This window comes from Schistocerca serialis, chromosome 3 (genome assembly GCF_023864345.2).
Source record: "Schistocerca serialis cubense isolate TAMUIC-IGC-003099 chromosome 3, iqSchSeri2.2, whole genome shotgun sequence".
In the NCBI taxonomy this organism is placed as follows: Eukaryota; Metazoa; Arthropoda; class Insecta; order Orthoptera; family Acrididae; genus Schistocerca; species Schistocerca serialis.
The window spans coordinates 72,805,753-72,826,742 of NC_064640.1; the positions used below are offsets into that span (position 1 = coordinate 72,805,753).

At 37.9% G+C, this 20,990-nt stretch overlaps 1 protein-coding gene across 4 annotated transcripts in view; it reads right to left on the bottom strand.

Annotated features, from left to right (window-relative positions):
- The window catches only part of LOC126469729 (serine/threonine-protein kinase stk11-like), a 108,544-nt gene that overhangs the window by 71,636 nt on the left and 15,918 nt on the right, over positions 1 to 20,990 (bottom strand). For 3 of the 4 annotated variants that reach the window (XR_007586056.1, XM_050096928.1, XM_050096927.1), the window contains exon 2: positions 4,026 to 4,199. Coding sequence is in view for 3 of the 4 variants with exons in the window: in XM_050096928.1 (XP_049952885.1) it covers positions 4,026 to 4,199 (174 nt within the window). In the remaining variant the exon portion in view is untranslated. Of the gene's footprint in view, positions 1 to 4,025; positions 4,200 to 9,361; positions 9,522 to 20,990 lie in introns of all 4 variants that reach the window. The other variant, XM_050096929.1, reaches the window with a different exon arrangement.

Below are 20,990 nucleotides of genomic sequence, written 5' to 3' on the forward strand. Positions count from 1 at the left end.
CTGGGAGTGATATTTCTCACCTACATTCTGCTTCACCAAGAAGAAATTTACATTATGTGTCAGGACAAAAATGAGAATTTGAACACTGGCTCTATATTATTATAACATTCAAAACAATCCTTCGCTTTGCCTTCGCAGCTTCCACAGCAGTTGACAAAGCCCCACTTGCAGTTATGGCCAGAATCCAATCAGACTTAGTTATGTACAGTGTACAAGGCAAATTACATGATACTCTTCTCTCCAGATTTACTCAGAAATACTTACCGGTCGATTTGGGTTAAATCTGTGCACAGCTACAGTTCTAAAAGCAATCTAAATAAGGGCTGTCAGCCTTGCTTTGACTCAGGTGAAAGGGTTAAACTTGTTGCTTTTGCAAAATCAATAATTCATGCTCTATAGCTGTCTAACACCATTCAGCAAGGCTTGGAAATTCAGCTATTGAACTGGAAAATGTGCACTAAAAACAGTCAAGAGACCACTTTCAGCTGGTTTCTAACAGCTTATGCTGATAATCTCCTAAACACAAAAATTCGAAGTAAGAAGGTAGAAAGCCACATGAGAATGCCACAATTCAAGTTTCCACAGAAAAAATGTAATTTATTGGCTTCAATTAAACCTCACAAAGTCAGTCACTTTCATTGACCACTACCTCCACTTTCCTAATGGCTCCACACATTATGACGCCCCTTCCTACTGATATACACACACTCGCTAAACTGCAGCACCTGCCAAGAAAACTGGGATATTTATCGTAATTCTGTGGCCACACATGGGAACACACTTTAAAACTCTTTCAAAACTTTCTATATTGGCAGACAAATTCTACTGATTGCCTAGGAGCACTCACTCCCAACTCAGAATACTCAACACACTTAGAACATAACTTCTCTACACAGGTCACATGACACTCTTCTTAAGCCTGCGAGGGCTACTGAGCAAGGCCTCCTTTTTCGAGCATGAAACTGCTTCATAAAACTGTTTCAATGTTCAGGCCTCTCTACCAATCACTCTAAGGCACAGAAAACAATCATTGTCATTTTCACTGGCCATTTTCCACTCCCACTAATACCACTCCTTTTTATAAAAGTTGATTTCAAACAGGAACTGGAAAACACCTGCCACCTTGGGAAGTCACTAGCCTTTAAGCCAGCATAGAAGCTTTCAGCCACAACCCATCTTAATGGATTACAGAAAGATCAGTGCACCACCTCCAGGCTGGACAAAGCCCTTTCCCTGGAATACTGAAAACCAGCTCTGGCACTCACAGCAGGATGAGACCACAGACATAGTCAGTACTGATATGTTACATGCTTATTCAAATGAGCAACTGCCAGTGATTAAGTGCAAAAAGTGTCTTCTTATAGCGACTGAGTATTTGCTCTGTAAATACTTCTGTTTCAATTTAAGTCTTCAAAATGAACAGCGATATTTAAAAGCTAGACAACTTTAGGTGAATACCGCATATTATTCTTGCTGTTTGCTTTTGTGAAATTTTTTTTTCCAGTCTTAAGAATGAGCTACTCTAAAATAATACTCTACAAGGCATCAATGGGTGGCAACTGCAAAAATTCCATTTTAAAGATAGCAAATGTCAATATGAACAGAATTTCTCTAACAGTGGCAAAAATAAATTAACACGAAGACAATACGTATATACCTTTGCAGATTTTTAAAATTCGTATGATGCCATTGACCATGACGTTCTACAGAACAAATCTGCAGGAATGGGAGTTGTTGAAAAGCTACTAGAGATTATCAGAGCAATCTTGGCTAACACTAAGTCTAAAATATAATTCTATGGATATTTCTAAAACCCACTGAAATAAAAATAGAGTTCCAAAGGGAGATGGAGCTTCATCTCTCTTGTTTAACTGTGTATCAGAAAAAATACAAGAATGGTGCAAATAATTAAAACTTGGGAAACTGTTTAAATCTTTAAGGATCAAGACTATGAAGAATGGTTTGGAAATAATAATTTTGCAAATGACATGGCAATAATGACTGAAGATTTTGAAATAGCCAGAAAAAAAATTTACTGAAAGAATTAGCAGACCAAATAAGTTGCAAATATCTTTCGGAAAAAAAAAGAACTGAAGTAACAATAAACATAAAGAAAAATACAGCCTAGCTGAATACTAGGCACATAACAACAAAACGTGTAAGAGCTTTATATACCTGGCCAAAAGGGTTACAGCCCTTGGGCTAGACAAAGCTTTTAAAGCAGCAGCCAGAATAGAAAGAAATAGCTTTTCAAACCACACAAAACAACTGCAACAAAAATTTCTTTTACTTAAACACTAAAATTCATATTTAAAACTGTCCTTGAGCCAGTGTATTTATAAGCAGCTGAGTGTCTCAGCCAGTCTGCAATATGTTTAGTAGCAGAATTAGGATGGAAAAAGAAGATTTTATGCAACATACTGGGTCCAAATTATAAAACCATAATTTACATAAAAAATCTACACAATAAGTATATTAGCATACAGAAAAAAATTACAGACACGTTGCGCAAATGCAGATTTCAGTTTTACAGCCACTAATGAAGAATGAATGGCTCCAAATGGACAAAATGGCTCATTTGCCATCTTTGAGTCAAAACTGGAAACATGAATACAACAGTATATGAATGTAAAAAAAAAGACGAGGCTATGGGTATACAATGAGGAGAGACACAAAACTTACATATCTTCAGAACAGCAATAGTACTACTCAGGACTTAGGGGCTTTAGCGCCAGTCAGACAGACAAATGCTGTGCTAGACACCAAATTAATGACAAAAATTTGGCTTAAGTAAAAAAACAAAGGGAGAAACTGTCATAATGGTTGTAATCTTAGTGTGTCCTTCGATGGCAGATAAAAAATATACACCACGCATTTATTTTAATGAGCTGCAATTCATGAAGCAGTATTTGTGTGCATGATTACATATAAATGATATTAAAAGCCTCTTATCCAGGTACAAAAACCTGTTATTTGTTAGAATTTCACATGACACCAAAAGCACACACATCAGACGAACAAATACTCAATTCTAATAAGTATTACAGAAGTAGTAAGTCAATATAATGGAAAAAAAGAGAGAGAAGAAATCTTATCATCACGTCTAATATGAATGACACAGTAAAAAAAAAAGTGTAGCTGCAACTGGTGACAGATTTACAGCAGTTCTTATAAGAATGAGATTATACGACAGCATCCCTCTCAATGTATATTTTGCATGGACACTCTCACTGTACTCATTATAGAAATAATATTACTGTGTTTTAACTGCCAGTATAAAGCCACACTTTTGCTTCAAAATAAAAATCCAAAACTGAGAAATGTGTAACACCAACATGTGGCAATGAATATAGTTATGGGAAGTCTTTGGCACAATACAAATAATGGAGGGAGTAAAGGTAACAACTCACTCTACAGCTGAGGTGTTAAGCTGTCAATATGCAACTAGAAGACACCTGAAGAGTGTGCCCCCCCCCCCCCCTTACACACACACACACACACACACACACACACACACACACACACACACACACACACACACCGATCACCCTACCACAATGCTCCTTCCCATTCCCTGCCTCCTTTGTAGCCTCACCCAATTTCCCCCCCCCCCCTCCCCCCACACGCAGCTGTGCTATACTGCGAGTTGTTCTCTTTCCTCCTCCTATTGTTTAAAAGTATGATAAAAATCGAGTGGCATAGACCATCGATTTTTCTCCACAAATGACACTGACTGACAAAGGACTTTATTATTTACATACATAACGATGTTCTTATATAGAGCAGGTGTCAGATCACCAGACTAGGTTTTCTCCACAAATGGAGGGTACACAAATGTTTAATGAGCTCACCCATATCTGCTTGTGAACAAAGTCTGCTGTAAATATATCAGTGGAAATGATATCCCAAACTGTAAAAAATTTATTTTACTATAGTATTTCCTTTAGTTCAGTGCAAAAACTTTTCCCATTAACTTTTAGCTGTATGGAAAATGAAACTAGCATTAGATACGGACAAAAACTAACCCATGTGCTTGCCAAAGTGGGAACTTCTTTTTAGGTGCACTTTCAAGCATATCTTGTAGTCCTCCAACGCAATATTCCAATACCATATACATTTTCTGTTTTTCATCATTGTACAGCACCTCCACCAAATGTATTACATTCTTGTGTTGTAGTGTTTTCAGCAGTTGAATCTCCCTATAAAGTAAAGAACTTTCATTTAAGATTCACAACATTTGAAAATAAAACAAGACCTGTGTGAAAAGGTCTGATAAATTTTACTACCTGCTAAACAACTACAAAAAATATATCTAATAAACGAACAAACAAAAAAAGAAACTATGATAATTTAAATTCTCTATCTGTCTCACACACACACGCGCACACACACGCACCAGCAGCATTGCTGTTCTTATAAAAGACTGCTGTGTGCTGTGGCTGTGAGCTGAGCAAAAGCCCTTAATCACAAATTTCAACAATTCAAGAAGTTAGCTGATGGCTTCATACATCTACATGACTGCTCTGCAATTCACAATTAAGTGTATGTCGAGGATTCACTGAACCACCTTAAAGTTATTTCTCTACCATTCCACTATCTAACAGTGGGCGAGAAAAATGAACATTTAAATCTTCTTGTGTAAGCTCTGATCTCTTGTATTTTATTAAGATGATCATTTCTCCCTATGGAGGTGGGTGCCAACAAAATATTTTCACATTCAGAGAAAAAAGATGGTGACTGAAATTTTGTGAAAAGATCCCATTACAATGAAAATTGCCTTTGTTTTAATGACTGCCGCCCCAACTCCTGTGTTATATACATGACATTATTTCCCCTATTTTGCAATAATACAAAACAAGCTGCCCATCTTTGAACTGTTTTGATGTCTTCCACCAATCCTATCTTATGTATATCCCAAACTGTGCAGCAATACTCCAAAAGAGGACAAACAAGTGCAGGGTAGGCAGTCATTTTAGTAGACCTCTTGCATCATGTTACTGTATTTATAATGGTAATCCCTAAGTATTCGGTAGAATTCACAGCCTTTAGATTTGTGAGATTTTGCAGATTCCTTTTAGTATTCATGTACATGACTTCACACTTACATTTGCACCACAGAGCTGTAGAGTCACCTTAAGCAACCCAGAAGAGCATCACAAACTAAAAGTGGTTAACAGTACAGCTGAGTATGTGTGAGATCTACACGTTTTCAATATTAGACCCCTCTCCCTTAAATCAGGGTTAAAAAAATACTGCAAACTACTCGCAAAAATGCTTCAACAGACGAGAATATTAAGGTATTGCTCATTATGTGTGCAAGCATTTAGAAAAATATTACGGTTTGAAATACTTTGAGTGAGAAGAAAGTAGCACAGTTCACAAATTATCTGTATTATTAGCAGGTGACACCAGAAATTTATTGTAATGGCATATTTCGGTCAAATCCAAATAGCAGTAGTAGTAAACTGAAGTCAGATGAGGTAGAAACTGTTTGCATATGATACTGTTTCACAAGGGCAACCTCAAAGTTTTAATTGGATCTTTCTGGTACCCATCACACTCTTCAGCAGAAGTAAATGAAAACTTCAGAGTATATCACACTGTTGATAGCATACACATCAGGTGAATGCCATTTTCAAGTCATCTTTCACAACATGAAAACTGAGGAATGTTGGCACTATGCAACTGGCACATAATTGTAAAGATACGAGATATGTACATACCACACTAGTAGAGTAAGTGAACTATTTAATGTCAACAAGAGTTAGCTATAATTTGTGACTAAAACACTGAGTTGTAAACTTTACAGTAAAAGGGAGACCACAACTCCCATTGACCTATATGAAAAAGGGCAGCAAAGGTAATTCATAAATAATATAACCTACATAGCGTGTCCATAAATTAATGCTCAAGCTTTTCACAATGTTATGTGATGTTATCGATGGTAGTCAATGAAAACCTCATAACTCTAACCATCTGTGAAAACCCTCAATTCCATTAATTAGTAACTCCATTATCAACAAGTGCTGGTCATACAGAGTTTAGGTAGTTAAAACTTTCGGAAGAAAGTTTAAAAGTTTGTTTACATTAGTGTTTATTTACGGATTAGTAGGCTACAGGTTACGAAACTACTGTAGTCTTGTGCCAACTTATTCTCTGCTTTTGTGTTAAGTTTTTCTATCAAACCATGTGTGACAAATGTGGTGGTTGCCGTAGAATTTTGAAAGAGGGGGTGTTCTGTGTAGGCTAAGTTATGGTTTCACTGCGGCGAATGTAGTGGCGAAGAAACGACGGTAGAAAATGAGGCTCTTCCATGGCAGTGTAGGTTATGTACAAAGGACAGAAAAATCGCGGAACAGGAGGCAAAAATTTGTGCCCTTAAGGCTGAATTAGAAAATGCGAACTTGGAACTACATAGGTTAAGGGAGGAAAAAGAGACTGGGAACTGGGAAAAGGTAGCAAGCAAAGGGCAAAAAAGGGAAACAGTTGAAAAAAAACTCCAAATTCAATTAGTAAATCAGTTTGGCTTGTTATCTGAAGTGGAGGAAGGGCCTCATCCAGATGTAGTTGAAAGTAGGTTGAAGCAGAATATTAGCTTAAAGAAAAAAAGACAGGTTGGCATCAAACCAGAATAGGAAAAGAAGAATTCTGCTTATAGGCAGCAGTCACGGGAGTGGTGTGGGCCAGCAGCTTCAGGAGAAATTAGGTGCAGAGTACCAGGTCCCAAGTTTTGTAAAACCAAGTGATAGCCTTAGCCAGGTGACAGAAAACTTAGGTCAGCTATGCAGAGACTTTGAAAAGGAAGATCACATAATTATAGTTGGGGGATCAGAAAACAGCCTGGCTATGAATCCAAGATACAGTATTAGGAGTGACCTGGATAAAATAGGAGCAGAAACTGAGCACACAAATGTGGGGTTTGTGTAGGTCTTTCAGCACCACGATCAGCCCTGCGTAAACATTGCTGTAAGGCATGTTAACACTGAGCTGAACCGGATGCTCCAGACACCGGCAAAATCTCACATAAGTGCTGTTCCAGTAAATGCTGTTGGTAGGTTGGGATACACTATACATGGCCTGCACCTGAATAGGATGGGGAAAAGTAAGCTAGTTTCTCTATTAGCAGAAACTGTAAGGGGGTCCACAGTCAGACAAGGGGTGATCCCTGTGGTTAATGGGTCCAGGCAGGCAGGTTTTTTTAGGTTAAAGCCAAAGTCCAGACAGATGACAAAAAAATGGTTCAAATGGCTCTGAGCACTATGGGACTTAACATCGGAGGTCATCAGTCCCCTAGTACTTAGAACTGCTTAAACCTAACTAACCTAAGGACATCACACACATCCATGCCCGAGGCAGGATTCGAGCCTGCGACCGTAGCATTCGCTCGATTCCAGTCTGAACTGCCTAGAACCGCTCGGCTACAACAGCCAGCAGACAGATGACAATAGAATAAAAGAAACTTCACGTACAGTTAATTGGGGTAAAGCTAAGGGAATTATCAACATACAAAATCAACATACGAAATATCAGGGGAATAAAAAATATAGTAGATGAGCTATCAATGTGTTTAGATGATCTCAAAAATAAGAATGAGATTGATATAATCTGTCTGTCTGAGCACCATGTAACTCAACTGTGGGCATGGATAGTGTCAGTGTAAGTGGGTATAATTTAGCATCTTACACTTTTAGATCTAGGATGGATAAAGGAGGAGTTACCATTTTCATAAAACAAGGGTATAAATGCAAAACTGTAGAAGTAAGCAGTGTTGATCAGTAGTTTGAGGCTTGTGCATGTGAACTTCAGCTAGATAATGTAGTATTGATATTAGCAACAGTCTACAGGTCCCCATTAGGAGACTGGGAGCTGTTCATAAAAAAGTTTGACTCCATATTATGCTGTCTGTCAGACAAAGAAGTAGTTATTAATCTGTGGTGATTTAAATGTAAACTTTCTACGTAATTCTGATAGGAAAAGTGAACTAGAAGTGTTATTAACAACATATAACTTAGAATCAGTGATCAGTTTCCCTACATGTATAGCTCAGGACAGTAGCACACTAATAGATAATGTATTTGTACAGAATGAGGATGCAAAACAAACACGTGCTTTCCATGTGGTAAGTGGATTGTCAGACCATGATGCACATCTGATTAACTTACAAAACCTAACAGGGTGTACAGTTCAGAAACCATTAAGTGAAAGTGTGAGGTCGCTCTAACCGGTATCTACACAACACTTCAGAGAAAACTTAAGAAAAGTTAATTGGGGAGGTGCATATAATGAGCCAAATGCTAATAAGTGCAAAATATTTCTTGATAAATTTATATCCCTCTTTGAACATTGTTTCCCAAAGAAAATTACTAAATGTAACACCACACACTTTTCAAAGAAACCTTGGATTACTACAGGTATTAAAGTGTCTTCAGAAAGAAAAAGAAAACTGTACGAGACAGCAAGAACTAGTAAAGATCCAGAAGTAGTTTTACACTATAAAAATTATTGTAACATACTGAGAAAAGTTGTAAGGAAATCAAGAAATATTTATGTTAGAGAAGAAATTAACAACTCCGACAATAAAATAAAATCAATATTGAATGCTGTTAGAAGGGAGACAGGAAAAATAACCACTGGGGTAGGTAGTATTACTGTTAAAGAGAACGAGACCATCCTAACCAACAGTACTGAAGTAGCTAATGTATCTAACACTCATTTCTTAAGTGTAGGAGAAAAAATTGGGGAGAACAGTTCAAAAGAAAAAGCTAGGCAGTACATGGAAGAGTCTGTTTTGAAAAATTTAGTCATATTAAGTTTCACCTAACAATCTCTTGCGAAATAAGTAAAATTATTAAATCTCTGAAAAATAAATGTTCTATTGGAGTAGATGACATCTCTAATAAGACAGTAAAACAATGTGGAGCAATTACAGCTGATGTTCTGAGTCACACACATAATGCATCACTAACTCAAGGTATTTTCCCAGACAGGTTAAAATATGCCATTGTCAGGCCTCTCTACAAAAAAGGGGGACACCACAGATGTCAATAATTATCGGCCAGTATCCTTGCTTACAGCATTCTCAAAAATGTTCGAGGAAATAATGTACTCAAGAGTAGTTAGCCATCTCAACAGCAATGAGATACTTGGTAATTCACAGTTCGGATTTCAAAAATGCTGTTCGACTGAGACAGCAATATACAATTTCACTGTCCACATAATAGTCATTAAATAGTAAAATGTCACCAATAGGAATTTTCTGTGACTTGTACAAAGCATTTGATTGTGTGAACCATGACATTATGTTACAGAAATTACAATTTTGTGGTATAAATAGAATAGCATATGAGTGGTTAAATCATACCTACAGAACAGGAAGCAAAAAGTTTCCTTATATGGTTCAAGTGATTTACATAAGTTTGCCACTTCATTTAATTGGGGTGAAATTACATCAGGTGTTCCACAGAGTTCAATCATGGGTCCCCCTTCTGTTCTTGATATATGTGAACGACCTTCCTTACTATCTGAAACAGGAAGCTGGACTGACACTGTTTGCTGATGATACAAGCATCGTTATTAATCCAGTAAAAGAAAGTCCAATTGAAAATGATACAAATAAGGTCTTTGGAAAAGTAATTAATTGGTCTTCTGCAAATGGGCTTGCTATAAACTTTGAAAAAAACACAGTACATCCAATTTTCTGCTGCAAAAGTACAGTTCCTCCAATAAATATACCACATCAACAGAAGTCAGTAGACAGGGTAGAGCATAAAAAGTTTTTGGGTGTACATATAGATGAGAATCTTAATTGGAAAATTCAGATTTTGGACCTCCTAAAGAGACTAGGTTCAGCAACTTTTGCAGTCAGAATAATTGCCAATTTTGAGGATATAGAAATTAGTAAGCTAACATACTTTGCATACTTTCACTCTCTGATGTCATATGGAATAATATTTTGGAGTAACTAAACTTTTAGACAAAAAATCTTCACTGCTCAAAAGAAAGTGGTTAGAATAATGTGTGGGGTTCATAGCCACACAACTTGTAAGAATTCCTGATCTTTTAAAAAGATGCCTACAACAGCCTCACAATACATCTACTCACTAATGAAATTTGTTCTCAACAACATGGATCAGTTTCAGAACAACAGTGATATTCAACATCATAATACCAGAAAAAGACTTTCACTATCCTTTGCTCAACTTATCTTTAGCACAGAAAAGGGTAAAATATGCTGCTATAAAATTTTTCGACAAATTACCAGATGAAATAAGGTGTCTGACAGACAGCAGTAATAGCTTCAAAAATAAATTTAAATCACGTTTCCTTGACAACTCCTTCTATACCATAGATGAATTCTGGAATAGGAATAAATAAATCTATAAATATAGTACATGCATTTTGTGCCATTTAAGGGAATGGGGTAAATAACAGAAATATTGATCTTTAACTTTGTTTCATATGTGCGTTTCTTGTGCACTTGAGACGTTCCACATAATGGCTACCATACCGTGCGATTGATCAATGGAACATGCAACCAACTAATGAACAAAGAGAGACTTGAAAGGGCACAGATTTCTCTAATAACTTTATTTGTCTCACTTTCTATATTTTTTAAGAAAAAATTTTTGCTTCTCCTGAAAAATTTAGCGAATGGAATTACGAGGTTTTCATTGCCTACCATCATTACATCATCTACGTATCTATCTACCTCTATCTATCTACTTCTATTCTATACTATACTATACATATATAAATTAATGTTTCTCATCACAGTTTCTGTCTGTATGTTCAATCTAATCTCAGGAACTATTACCAAAAACCTTGAAAAGTTCTTGACCATTCAACACACATTTTTACACAACACTCTAATAAACATTTGGACATACATAGCCTAAATCTTGCAGTTTTCTTGACCGATTTACGTCAAATTTTTACACAGTACTCTAACATTCAGATGGACATTACACACACACACACACACACACACACACACACACACACACACACACAGTACTGGTTTTCTGTGAGAAAACCAGCCACAAGAAAGAAAAATGCTGTGTTGGGAATAGTGAAAACATGCAGTTTCGATATCTTTCTTGCAGCTATTTACCTACATTAGCAGGGCATTTAAATCATTAGGCAAATTGTTTGTCTCAAGTATATTCTTTCTTTTTACATATAATTTTAAACAAAAATTGTATACATAACTATGTGCCATTTTGTTTTCTTACCCACAGTCACTTTTAACAGAAAACATGAAAGTTATAAGTATGGCTTATCGGCTCTCAATTAGAATACTGGTACAGAATCTGAATTGTTCGAAACTTTGAAATCATACCCATTCACAGATTAAAACTGTGCAAAATACTATTCTCGAAGCTACTACTCTCACAGATCATCAGCAGGAGATGTCGCTCGTAGACCATATGCCAATGTTCCCAACTGATTAACCCACTCACTTTAAGTGACTTCAATTCCCCATCAGGGTTTTGTTGCCAATAGCAATAAGCACAGTTCAACAGTTCAAGGTTGGAGAGAGAGGGAGAAGGAGAGGGGGGGGGGAGAGGGAGAGAGAGAGAGAGAGAGAGAGAGAGAGAGAGAGAGAGAGAGAGAGAGAGAGAGAGAGAGAGAGAGAGAGGGGGGGGGGGGGGAGGGGGGGGGGAGGGGGGGGCGAAGAGGCGAAAAGAGATGCCACTGCCATCTAGTGGTGAATCACAGAACAGCCTGTTGGAATCAGAGACTGCAGCACCAGACCGACACATGCTACATTCATGAGCAAAGTTTGTGAAGATAGGAAATACATGTATGGCCACCCAACTACAGGGCTATGCAGGTGCAAGCTACTACTCCCATTAAGCCAGTGTGAGCTACTACCAACTTCCTAAATGACCTATGATGCAGGATAAGAACAGATTCCTTGATATAGAGTTTAAGGTGTGTGACGGGAAATGTGTGCAAAGGGCTCACAGAAAATATAGCTCAGATCAGACTGGCACTGGAGTTGGGAAGCTGGCAAATGGCCATAGCTTGTGCCGAACTATCTTTTGGTCTCACAGTCTGCACTGTACTGGCGCTACTGTCAGGCAGTCAGCAAGTGGTTGTAGCTCACGCTGAACCGGAGCTGCAATTGGATGGACCGGACGCACAATGGCTTGCAGCTCCCACTGTTGCCGTAAGATGGCACTCCAAATGCCAATCAAATATGGAACAGATGCCATTTGTTCCTCCTAAGAACATCCCTGGTGTGTGTTGCTGAAACTGTTTCAGTTATATGAAAGTGATGATATTCAGTTACCCGAAATATTTCTCTGAATTTTAGTCATAACTCGACACAATGGGCTGTAAATAAAATAATTACTTAAATAAAAATCCATTTTCAATGTATAACATTTTTAAATAAGTTTATGAAGTATAAAACAATGTAATACACAAAATATGCAATCACAAATTTTTAGGACTATATGTATGAGCTTTGGATTCAGCTTGGGGTTTGGAAAATTTAATTTATACTTTTTAGTCCAATTTAAAAATGTGGTATATTAACAATTAATTTCTATTTAAATAATTATTTCTGATTTTGAGTCTTGTGTGTGAGAAATTTTTCAATAAATTTCAATCATTTTGATGAGATGACAACACAGATGTGGTAAATTTCAGTTTCTCTTGATCTGAGTCAACAAATATATTGATTCCTCCTACATAAATCTCGCGAAAAGACTATGATGGTAAAAATTAGAAACATTCGAGCCCATATGGGGTGTTACCACAGCAACCTTCTTTCTCCAAACCATCCATGAGTGGAATGGCGAAAGGGGGGACATGCCAGTGGTACATTAAATGCCCTGCACCACACATCAGACAAGAAAGTGAGTTAACATTGCACTGTCATCCAGTCCTGAACGTTTCAAGTATCTAGCTCACTGAGAAGTTAGTTTAAAATCAACTGTAGAATTTATACTGAACAGACAAGACAGATGAGAGCAAGTTAATAAAAACTTGGTGAAATGAGTTGTATACACAAAATTTGGTTGAAACTGCTCCAGCTATCCCCGAGATATGTTTTTATAATCACCCCTTTTCACCTTCGTCCTCAACACTAGGGGGTGCAAGGTGTGGAAAAAGGGGAGGGGGGGGGGGGTTACTGTCACAGTAATTTTTCTCCAGGTTGCAAGTGATGTGTACACCCAGTTTGGTAGAAATTGCTTCAGGAATTACAAGGTGCTCTTATGAACTGAATGAGTTATCGTAGACTCTTCCTGCAGCAGGTAATGTACATGTGTTGCACCTGTAGGGGCTGTGACACTACCTGCTCACCATAGCCGTCATGCACAATTTCCAAATGGACAGGTGGTGCTCTGCATTATGTTTCCCTGTCACCCTGTTTTCATCTCCAACCCTTCATCTATAGCAGTTAGGTTATCCCTACCCACACTATTGCATTGTCACCCAGTTCCAAGCTATGTTTAAAATTTCATGTTTCTAGATAATTAAAATCAATTGCAAAATTTGTATAGGACAGACAAGAAAATAGCCTAATAAAAATGTGATATTTACTGCTATGTCAGACAAGTTACCTGACAATAAATACTTACTGATATAATGTGAAGCTGGGGCAGGTCGCCAGTTCGGTATAAAAATACTCTGTAAAGGTATGCGACACGGGGAGTCAGGGTCAGCAAAGACAAAATAAATTTAAAAAGCTGTAACCATCTATTACATTTCTGTTTGTACAATAAGATGTCCATGTCTAACATACTGTGAACCCAAATGGATGGTTGTCGGGCAAAGATATAATCAGTGGATAAGATGAGGTTGTAAAGAACCATGTTTACAACTGTGTTGGTTGCATTATACTTCACTCACAAATTATCTTTACACAAAGAGTTCTGGATAGTAATATGAAGTTCAATACATGGACCAATTCACGTATAAAACTTCCTGGCAAATTAAAACTGTGTGCTAGACTGAGACTAGAGCTTGGGACTTAGCCTTTTGTGGGCAAGTAATCTACTGAGTGAGGTATCCAAGCACAACTCATGATCCATCTTCACAGCTTTACTTCCGCCAGTACCTCATTTCCCAACTTCCAAACCCCACAGAAGCTCTCCTGTGAAACCTGCAGAACTAGTGCTCCTGGAAGAGATGATACTGGGAGACATGGCTTAGCAACAGCCTGGTGGATGTCTAGCAGAATGAAATTTTCACTCTGAAACAGAGAGTGCACTGATATGAAACTTTCTGGCAGATTAAAACTGTGTGCCAGACCAAGACTCTACTTTCTTCCATCAGTGCTAGTTCTGCAAGTTTCGCAGGAGAGCTTCTGTGAAGTTTGGAGGGTACGACATGAGGTACTGGTGGAAGTAAAGCTGTGAGGACAGGTTGTCAGTCTTGCCTGGGTAGTTTAGTTGATAGAGCACATACCCAGGAAAGGCAAAAGTCCCAAGTTTGAGTCTTACTCTGCCACACAGTTTTAATCTGCCAAGAAGTTTCATATCAGTGCACACTCCATTACAGAGTGAATATTTGATTCCAGTTCAAGTATAGTACGATCTAAACATATACAGAAAATATCAAAGCAATACACCTTGAAATCTTTGGTATGAAGAACCACAGCTTTCCCATTCATATACAGTATCAAGTTACTGTAGTTGTGTGAGGCACAGGATATAATAAAACCATGCTTCCCATTTTGCAGTAGATGCTACCACAACAATACATAATAAAGAAAATGTGTTCATACACGATATCTAACCCAGTTTACAGGAAAATTGAAAACTTCTTGACAATGAACAGCTCAGTATGTTATTCTGGACAGAGTGTTATTAAAAGAAACTCAAGTATGAGTAATTTCAAGTATGATGCAGGGAAGTTTATATATGGTGATTCCAGTTAGATCACGACAAAATATCAGCCTGGTGTATACACTGGCTACCACATCTCAATACAGAGAAATGTCAAGATGTGAACTTAAAGTAACATAAAACATATAGTTTTTTTTGACAATGCAATTGTGAAGAAAGAATTGCAGTTGCCTACATAATACAACAAACTATGAAACCATTACCTCAAATTTTATTTTGTTAAAAATATCGGCTATTGCACTGCACCCAAGAGAGAATGGGGCACAGGTCCAAATTATGCAGTTGTGACATAAGACAATATTTGAAATAACCACAGACTGTTTCGTCAGTGGAAAAATGGGTGGTAGCACTGATCCAGCTCATAATTTATTTTGGCAGTGTTAAAAGGGCACATATCCATTTAACACTGGCTAAATCAGCCATGGCAAGAATGCTGCAGTTCTTCCACAAATGAAGCAGTCTGTGAATAGTACAAATATCGACCCAAGTCAAAATTGGGTAAATGGAATTATGCCCCTTTTACCTCTTGGGTAATGATTCATAAAAAATAAATCAGTAAAGATCATGCACAAGCAAGAATTAGTGAGAACGAAGAACACGATGCAAATTGTCAGCTTTGACCAGTGGAGCTATCAACAAGGCAACATATAACAACATGAAAATATCAGAGCACAGTGGGAAAATATGATGTTCTTAGCATAGAGATAAACAAATGTAGACTGAGCAAGTCATTCAAAAAAGATTGTCATGACACAACCAAATCACAACCTTCCAACCCATTTGCATCTTGGGAGTACGCTACAGATAAGTATGTCGCCACAACCTTTAAAAACACTGAAAGTGCTGATGTTGACATCACTAGTCAAAACAGCATAGCATCATCATGAAATTCCCTACACCTGACAGGTGCAACATACAGTGTGATGAGCAATGTGTGTTCAGAATAACCATATAAACTAAGACAATAATTCCCAACTAAGTAATATACATCACATAGACATGAAATCACCAAATTATATTTGGAGATTGTTCCTGGATCTCTCTAAGCCTTTTGACTGTGTATGATATGAGAGAAAAGACAGAAAATATTGCAAAGAGACAAGATATAGAACAGAAAATTACATTTGTAGGTCCTATTGAATTATCTGAATTCCAAAGAAATGATTCATTATTCAGTGTTAGTAACATTACTTTTAATTTTCTTTTTTACAAATTACTTAAATATAAGTGAAACAAACAATTCATTACATGTACTGAGGACAACTGTGTTAAAGTTAGCTGCAAAATACCTCATCAACTATTGAAAATGTTGATCTGTATTTCACTTACAACAACATTTGTAAATGACAGTAAAATAATGTATTTAGTTGTTAGTCCAGATGCAAGGAATGTTGGTCACTATCCAGAAGATCACGCAGAATCACTAAGCTGGTCTAAGGCTGCCATCCAATCCTTCATTGGCCAGCTTGGTGTGGCAGCTGAAGATAGCAAAATGAAAGCCAAAGTTCACGCAGGAGAATCTTACAAACTTTCTGTCATTTGACCATCACACAGAGTCACTTACAGATGACATAGTAACAAGCATCTTTGGCACAAAGAAACAGCTGAAACAGTTAAAAACAAATAAGTTGCCAGGTCTGGATGGAATCTCAATTTGGTTTTACAGACAGTACTCTAGTACTCTATGGCATTACCCCGTTATTTACTGCAAATCTCTCGCTGAATGCAAAGTCCCAAGTGACTAGAAAAAAAGCACAGGTGATTCCTGTATATAAGAAGGGTAAAAGAATGGAGCCACAAAATTACAGACCGATAGCCTTAAGACTGATTTGCTGCAGAGTTCTAGAACATATTCTGAGTTCGAATATAATAAATCTCCCAGAGAGCGAAAGGCTTATGTCCACCGAATCAGCATGGTTTTAGAAAGCATTGCTCGTTGTGACACTCAGCTCGCCGTTTTCTCATGCGATACTGTGAACTATGGATGAAGGACAACAGGCAGATCCATATTCTTAGATATCTGAAAAGCATTTAACACTGCAAACTGTTAATGAAGATACAAGCATATGGAATAGGTTCCCAGATATGCGAGTGGCTCGAAGACTTCTTATGTAATAGAATCCAGTATATTGTCTTCAATGCTGAGTGTCCATCAGAGGCAAGGGTATTGTCAGGAGTGCCCCAGAGAAATATGATAGGACTGCTATTATGTTCTATATAAATAAATGATTTGACGGACATGGTGGCAGCAATATGCGGTTGTTTGCTGATGATGCTGTGGCGTATGGGAAGGTGTCGAAGATGAGTGATTTAGGAAGATAGAAGATGACTTAAACAAAAATTTTAGTTGGAGTGATGGATGACAGCTTGCTCTAAATGTAGAGTAATGTAAGTCAATGTGGATGAACAGGAAAAACAAACCCGTATTGTCGGGACACAGCATTACCAGTGTCTTGCTTTACACAGCCACGTCATTTAAATATCTGGGCGTAATGCTGCAAAGCAATATAAATGGAACAAGGATGTGAGGATTGTGGTAGGAAAGGCGAGTGGTGAACTTTGGTTTATTGGGAAAATTTTTAGGAATGTGCAGTCCATCTGTAAAGGAGACTGCAAATAGGTCACTAGAGTTACCTATTCTTGAGTATTGTTTGAGTATTTGGGATCCGCACAAGTTCAAACCCAACAAAGACATCAAAGCAATTCAATTCAGTAGCAGGCCTGCTAGATTTGTTACTGTTAGGTTCGAACAACACATTAAGTGTTCCAGAGATGCTTCGGGAATTTGAATGGGAATCCCTGTGTGGAAGGCGACATTCTTTTCAAGGAACACTACTCAGAAAATTTACAGAGCCAGCATTTGACACTAATAGCAGAACGATCCTACTGCTGCCAACACACATTTCAAATAAGGGCCACAAAGATAAGATACGAGAAATTATGGCTCATATGGAGGAATACAGACAGTCACTTTTCCCTTGCGCTGTCTGTGAACGAGAAAGGAAATGACTAGTAGTGGTAGAGGGTACCCGCTGCCACGCACAGTACGGTGGCTTGCAGATTACGTATGTAGGTGTGCAACACACAAGGCAATAAAAACCTTAATTCCATCCATCTAAGAAACCCTCGTAATTCCAGTATCCAGTAACTCCATTATCAAAGAGATATTTGAAACTACATGGATTTCTCTAATCTGTCATTAACTAAACTTCTACTATATAGTTACACATGCAGCAACTTTATCTATATCACCTTTATTATTTTTGAGAAACCATTTTGCTTCTCCTGTAAAATTTAACAAAATGGAGAAATGAGGTTTTCATTGCCTACCATCGATATGTGGATGTTGGGGCTGCAACAACACCTCTTTTGAAAAATGGTAAAACTAGGACAGTCTAAGAATTTTTTTAACATCTTTTTTGCTCATAGGTCTGTATTATAGAACAGAGCTAGAAAAATGTTTTGCTTTGATATTATGTAATTAAGGTTGTTGGGTACAGTCTGACCTTTAGTGCAGCCCCAGGTCTAGATTATATTGGAAGTTAATAGATTGGTTGTAGCCTAATGAATGCCATGTCTTTGGAAGCAGTTCAGTTACAGTTACTGGATAGTGAAAGTAGTGATTTGGAGGGATGTCTGTGTACATGGATTACAGACATGTAACACTAATGTGGGTTTTAACTTCTGCTATTCGCTGATGAGCCAAAACATTATGACCACCTGCTTAATAGCCTGTTTGCCTGTCTTTGGAATGAATTAAATCACTGATTCTGCATATCAGGACCCCAATAGTTTCTTGGTAGGTTTGTGGTGGTATGTGGTATTAGATGTCTATGTACAGGTCATGTAATTTGAGTAAATAATGGGCCACTGATTTGTGTACATGGTGATGGCACCTGATAGTGATCTAGAGGGTTTTTTACATCAAGCAAATTTGAATCAAGCAATATGAGTTCACCATAATGCTCCTGAAACCACTATAGCACAGTTTTGGCTCAGACACATGACAATTATACTGCTGAAAGATGACACTGCCGCCAGGAAAGACATCTAGCATGAAGGGGTGCAGGTGGTTTGTAGTCATCGGCACGTCTTTCGTTACTTTCAAAGGTCCCATTCAAGTGCAGGGGGATGTCTCCCATAGCATATTACTGCTCCCACCACCTGCGTCCATAGCACGCTGCACATTTTGAGCTGCCATTCAACTCAATGATCGTGTCTGTGGAGTGAACATTGACCTAGTGTAACAAAAAATGTGTAAATAAGCTTTTGTTCTCTGTATTTTACCCCTGCTACCTTACCTTTGGAGAAAAGGAACCACTTGTATGAATATCAAGAGCTCAGATGGAAACCCAGTTCTACGCAAAAAAGGGAAAGCTGAAAGGTGGAAGGAGTATATGGAGGGTCTATACAAGGGTGATGTACTTGAGGACAATATTATGGAAATGGAAGATGTAGATGAAGATGAAATGGGAGATATGATACTGCATAAAGAGTTTGACAGAGCACTGAAAGACCTGAGTTAAAACAAGGCCCCGGGAGTAGACAACATTCCATTAGAACTACTGACAGCCTTGGGAGAGCCAGCCCTGACGAAACTCTACCATCTGGCGAGCAAGGTGTAGGAGACAAGTGAAATACCCTCAAACTTCAAGAAGAATATAATAATTCTAATCCCAAAGAAAGCAGCTGTTGACAGATGTGAAAATTACCAAACTATCAGTTTAATAAGTCATGTGTGCAAAAAACTAATGCGAATTCTTTACAGATGAATGGAAAAACTGGTAGAAGCCGACCTCGGGGAAGATCAGTTTGGATTCCGTAGAAATATTGGAACATATCAGGCAATACTGACCCTACAACTTATCTTAGAAGATAGATTAAGGAAAGGCAAACCTATGCTTCTAGCATTTGTAGACTTAGAGAAAGCTTTTGACAATCTTGACTGGAATACTCTCATTCAAATTCTGAAGGTGGCAGGGGTAAAATACAGGGAGCGAAAGGCTATTTACAATTTGTACAGAAACCAGATGGCAGTTATAAGACTCAAGGGACATGAAATGGAAGCAGTGGTTGGGAAAGGAGTGAGACAGGGTTGTAGCCTATCCTCGATGTTATTCAATCTGTATATTGAGCAAAGCAGTAAAGGTAACATAAGAAAAAGTCGGAGTAGGTATTAAAATCCATGGAGAAGAAATAAAAACTTTGAGGTTCGCCGATGACATTGTAATTCTGTCAAAGACAGCAAAGGACTTGGAAGAGCAGTTGAACGGAATGGACAGTGTCTTGAAATGAGGATATAAGATGAACATCAACAAAAGCAAAACGAGGATAATGGAATGTAGTAGAATTAAGTCAGGTGATGCTGAGGGAATTAGATTAGGAAATGAGACGCTTAAAGTAGTAAAGGAGTTTTGCTATTTGGGGAGCAAAATAACTGATGATGGTCGAAATAGAGAGGATATAAAATGTAGACTGGCAATGGCAAGGAAAGCTTTTCTGAAGAAGAGAAATTTGTTAACATCGAGTATAGATTTAAGTGTCAGGAAGTCGTTTCTGAAAGTATTCGTATGAAGTGTAGCCATGTATGGAAGTGAAACATGGACAATAAATGTTTGGACAAGAAGAGATTAGAAGCTTATGAAATGTGGCGCTACAGAAGAATGCTGAAGATTAGATGGGTAGATCACATAACTAATGAGGAGGTATTGAATAGAATTGGGGAGAAGAGGTGTTTGTGGCACAACTTGACTACAAGAAGAGATCTATTGGTAGGACATGTTCCGAGGCATCAAGGGATCACCTATTTAGTATTGGAGGGCAGCGTGGAGAGTAAAAATCGTAAAGGGAGAACAAGAGATGAATACACTAAACAGATTCAGACGGACATAGGTTGCAGTAGGTACTGGGAGATGAAGAAGCTTGCACAGGATAGAGTAGCATGAAGAGCTGCATCAAACCAGTCTCAGGACTGAAGACGACGACGACAACAACAACAACAACAACCACCACCACCTTCAGAATTTGAAAGAGTGTTTTTCAGTCAACACAGTCAAAACCTTTCTTTAAGTCTACAAATGCTATACATTTGGGTTTGCTTGTCTTTATCCCGTTTTCAATGATAATTTG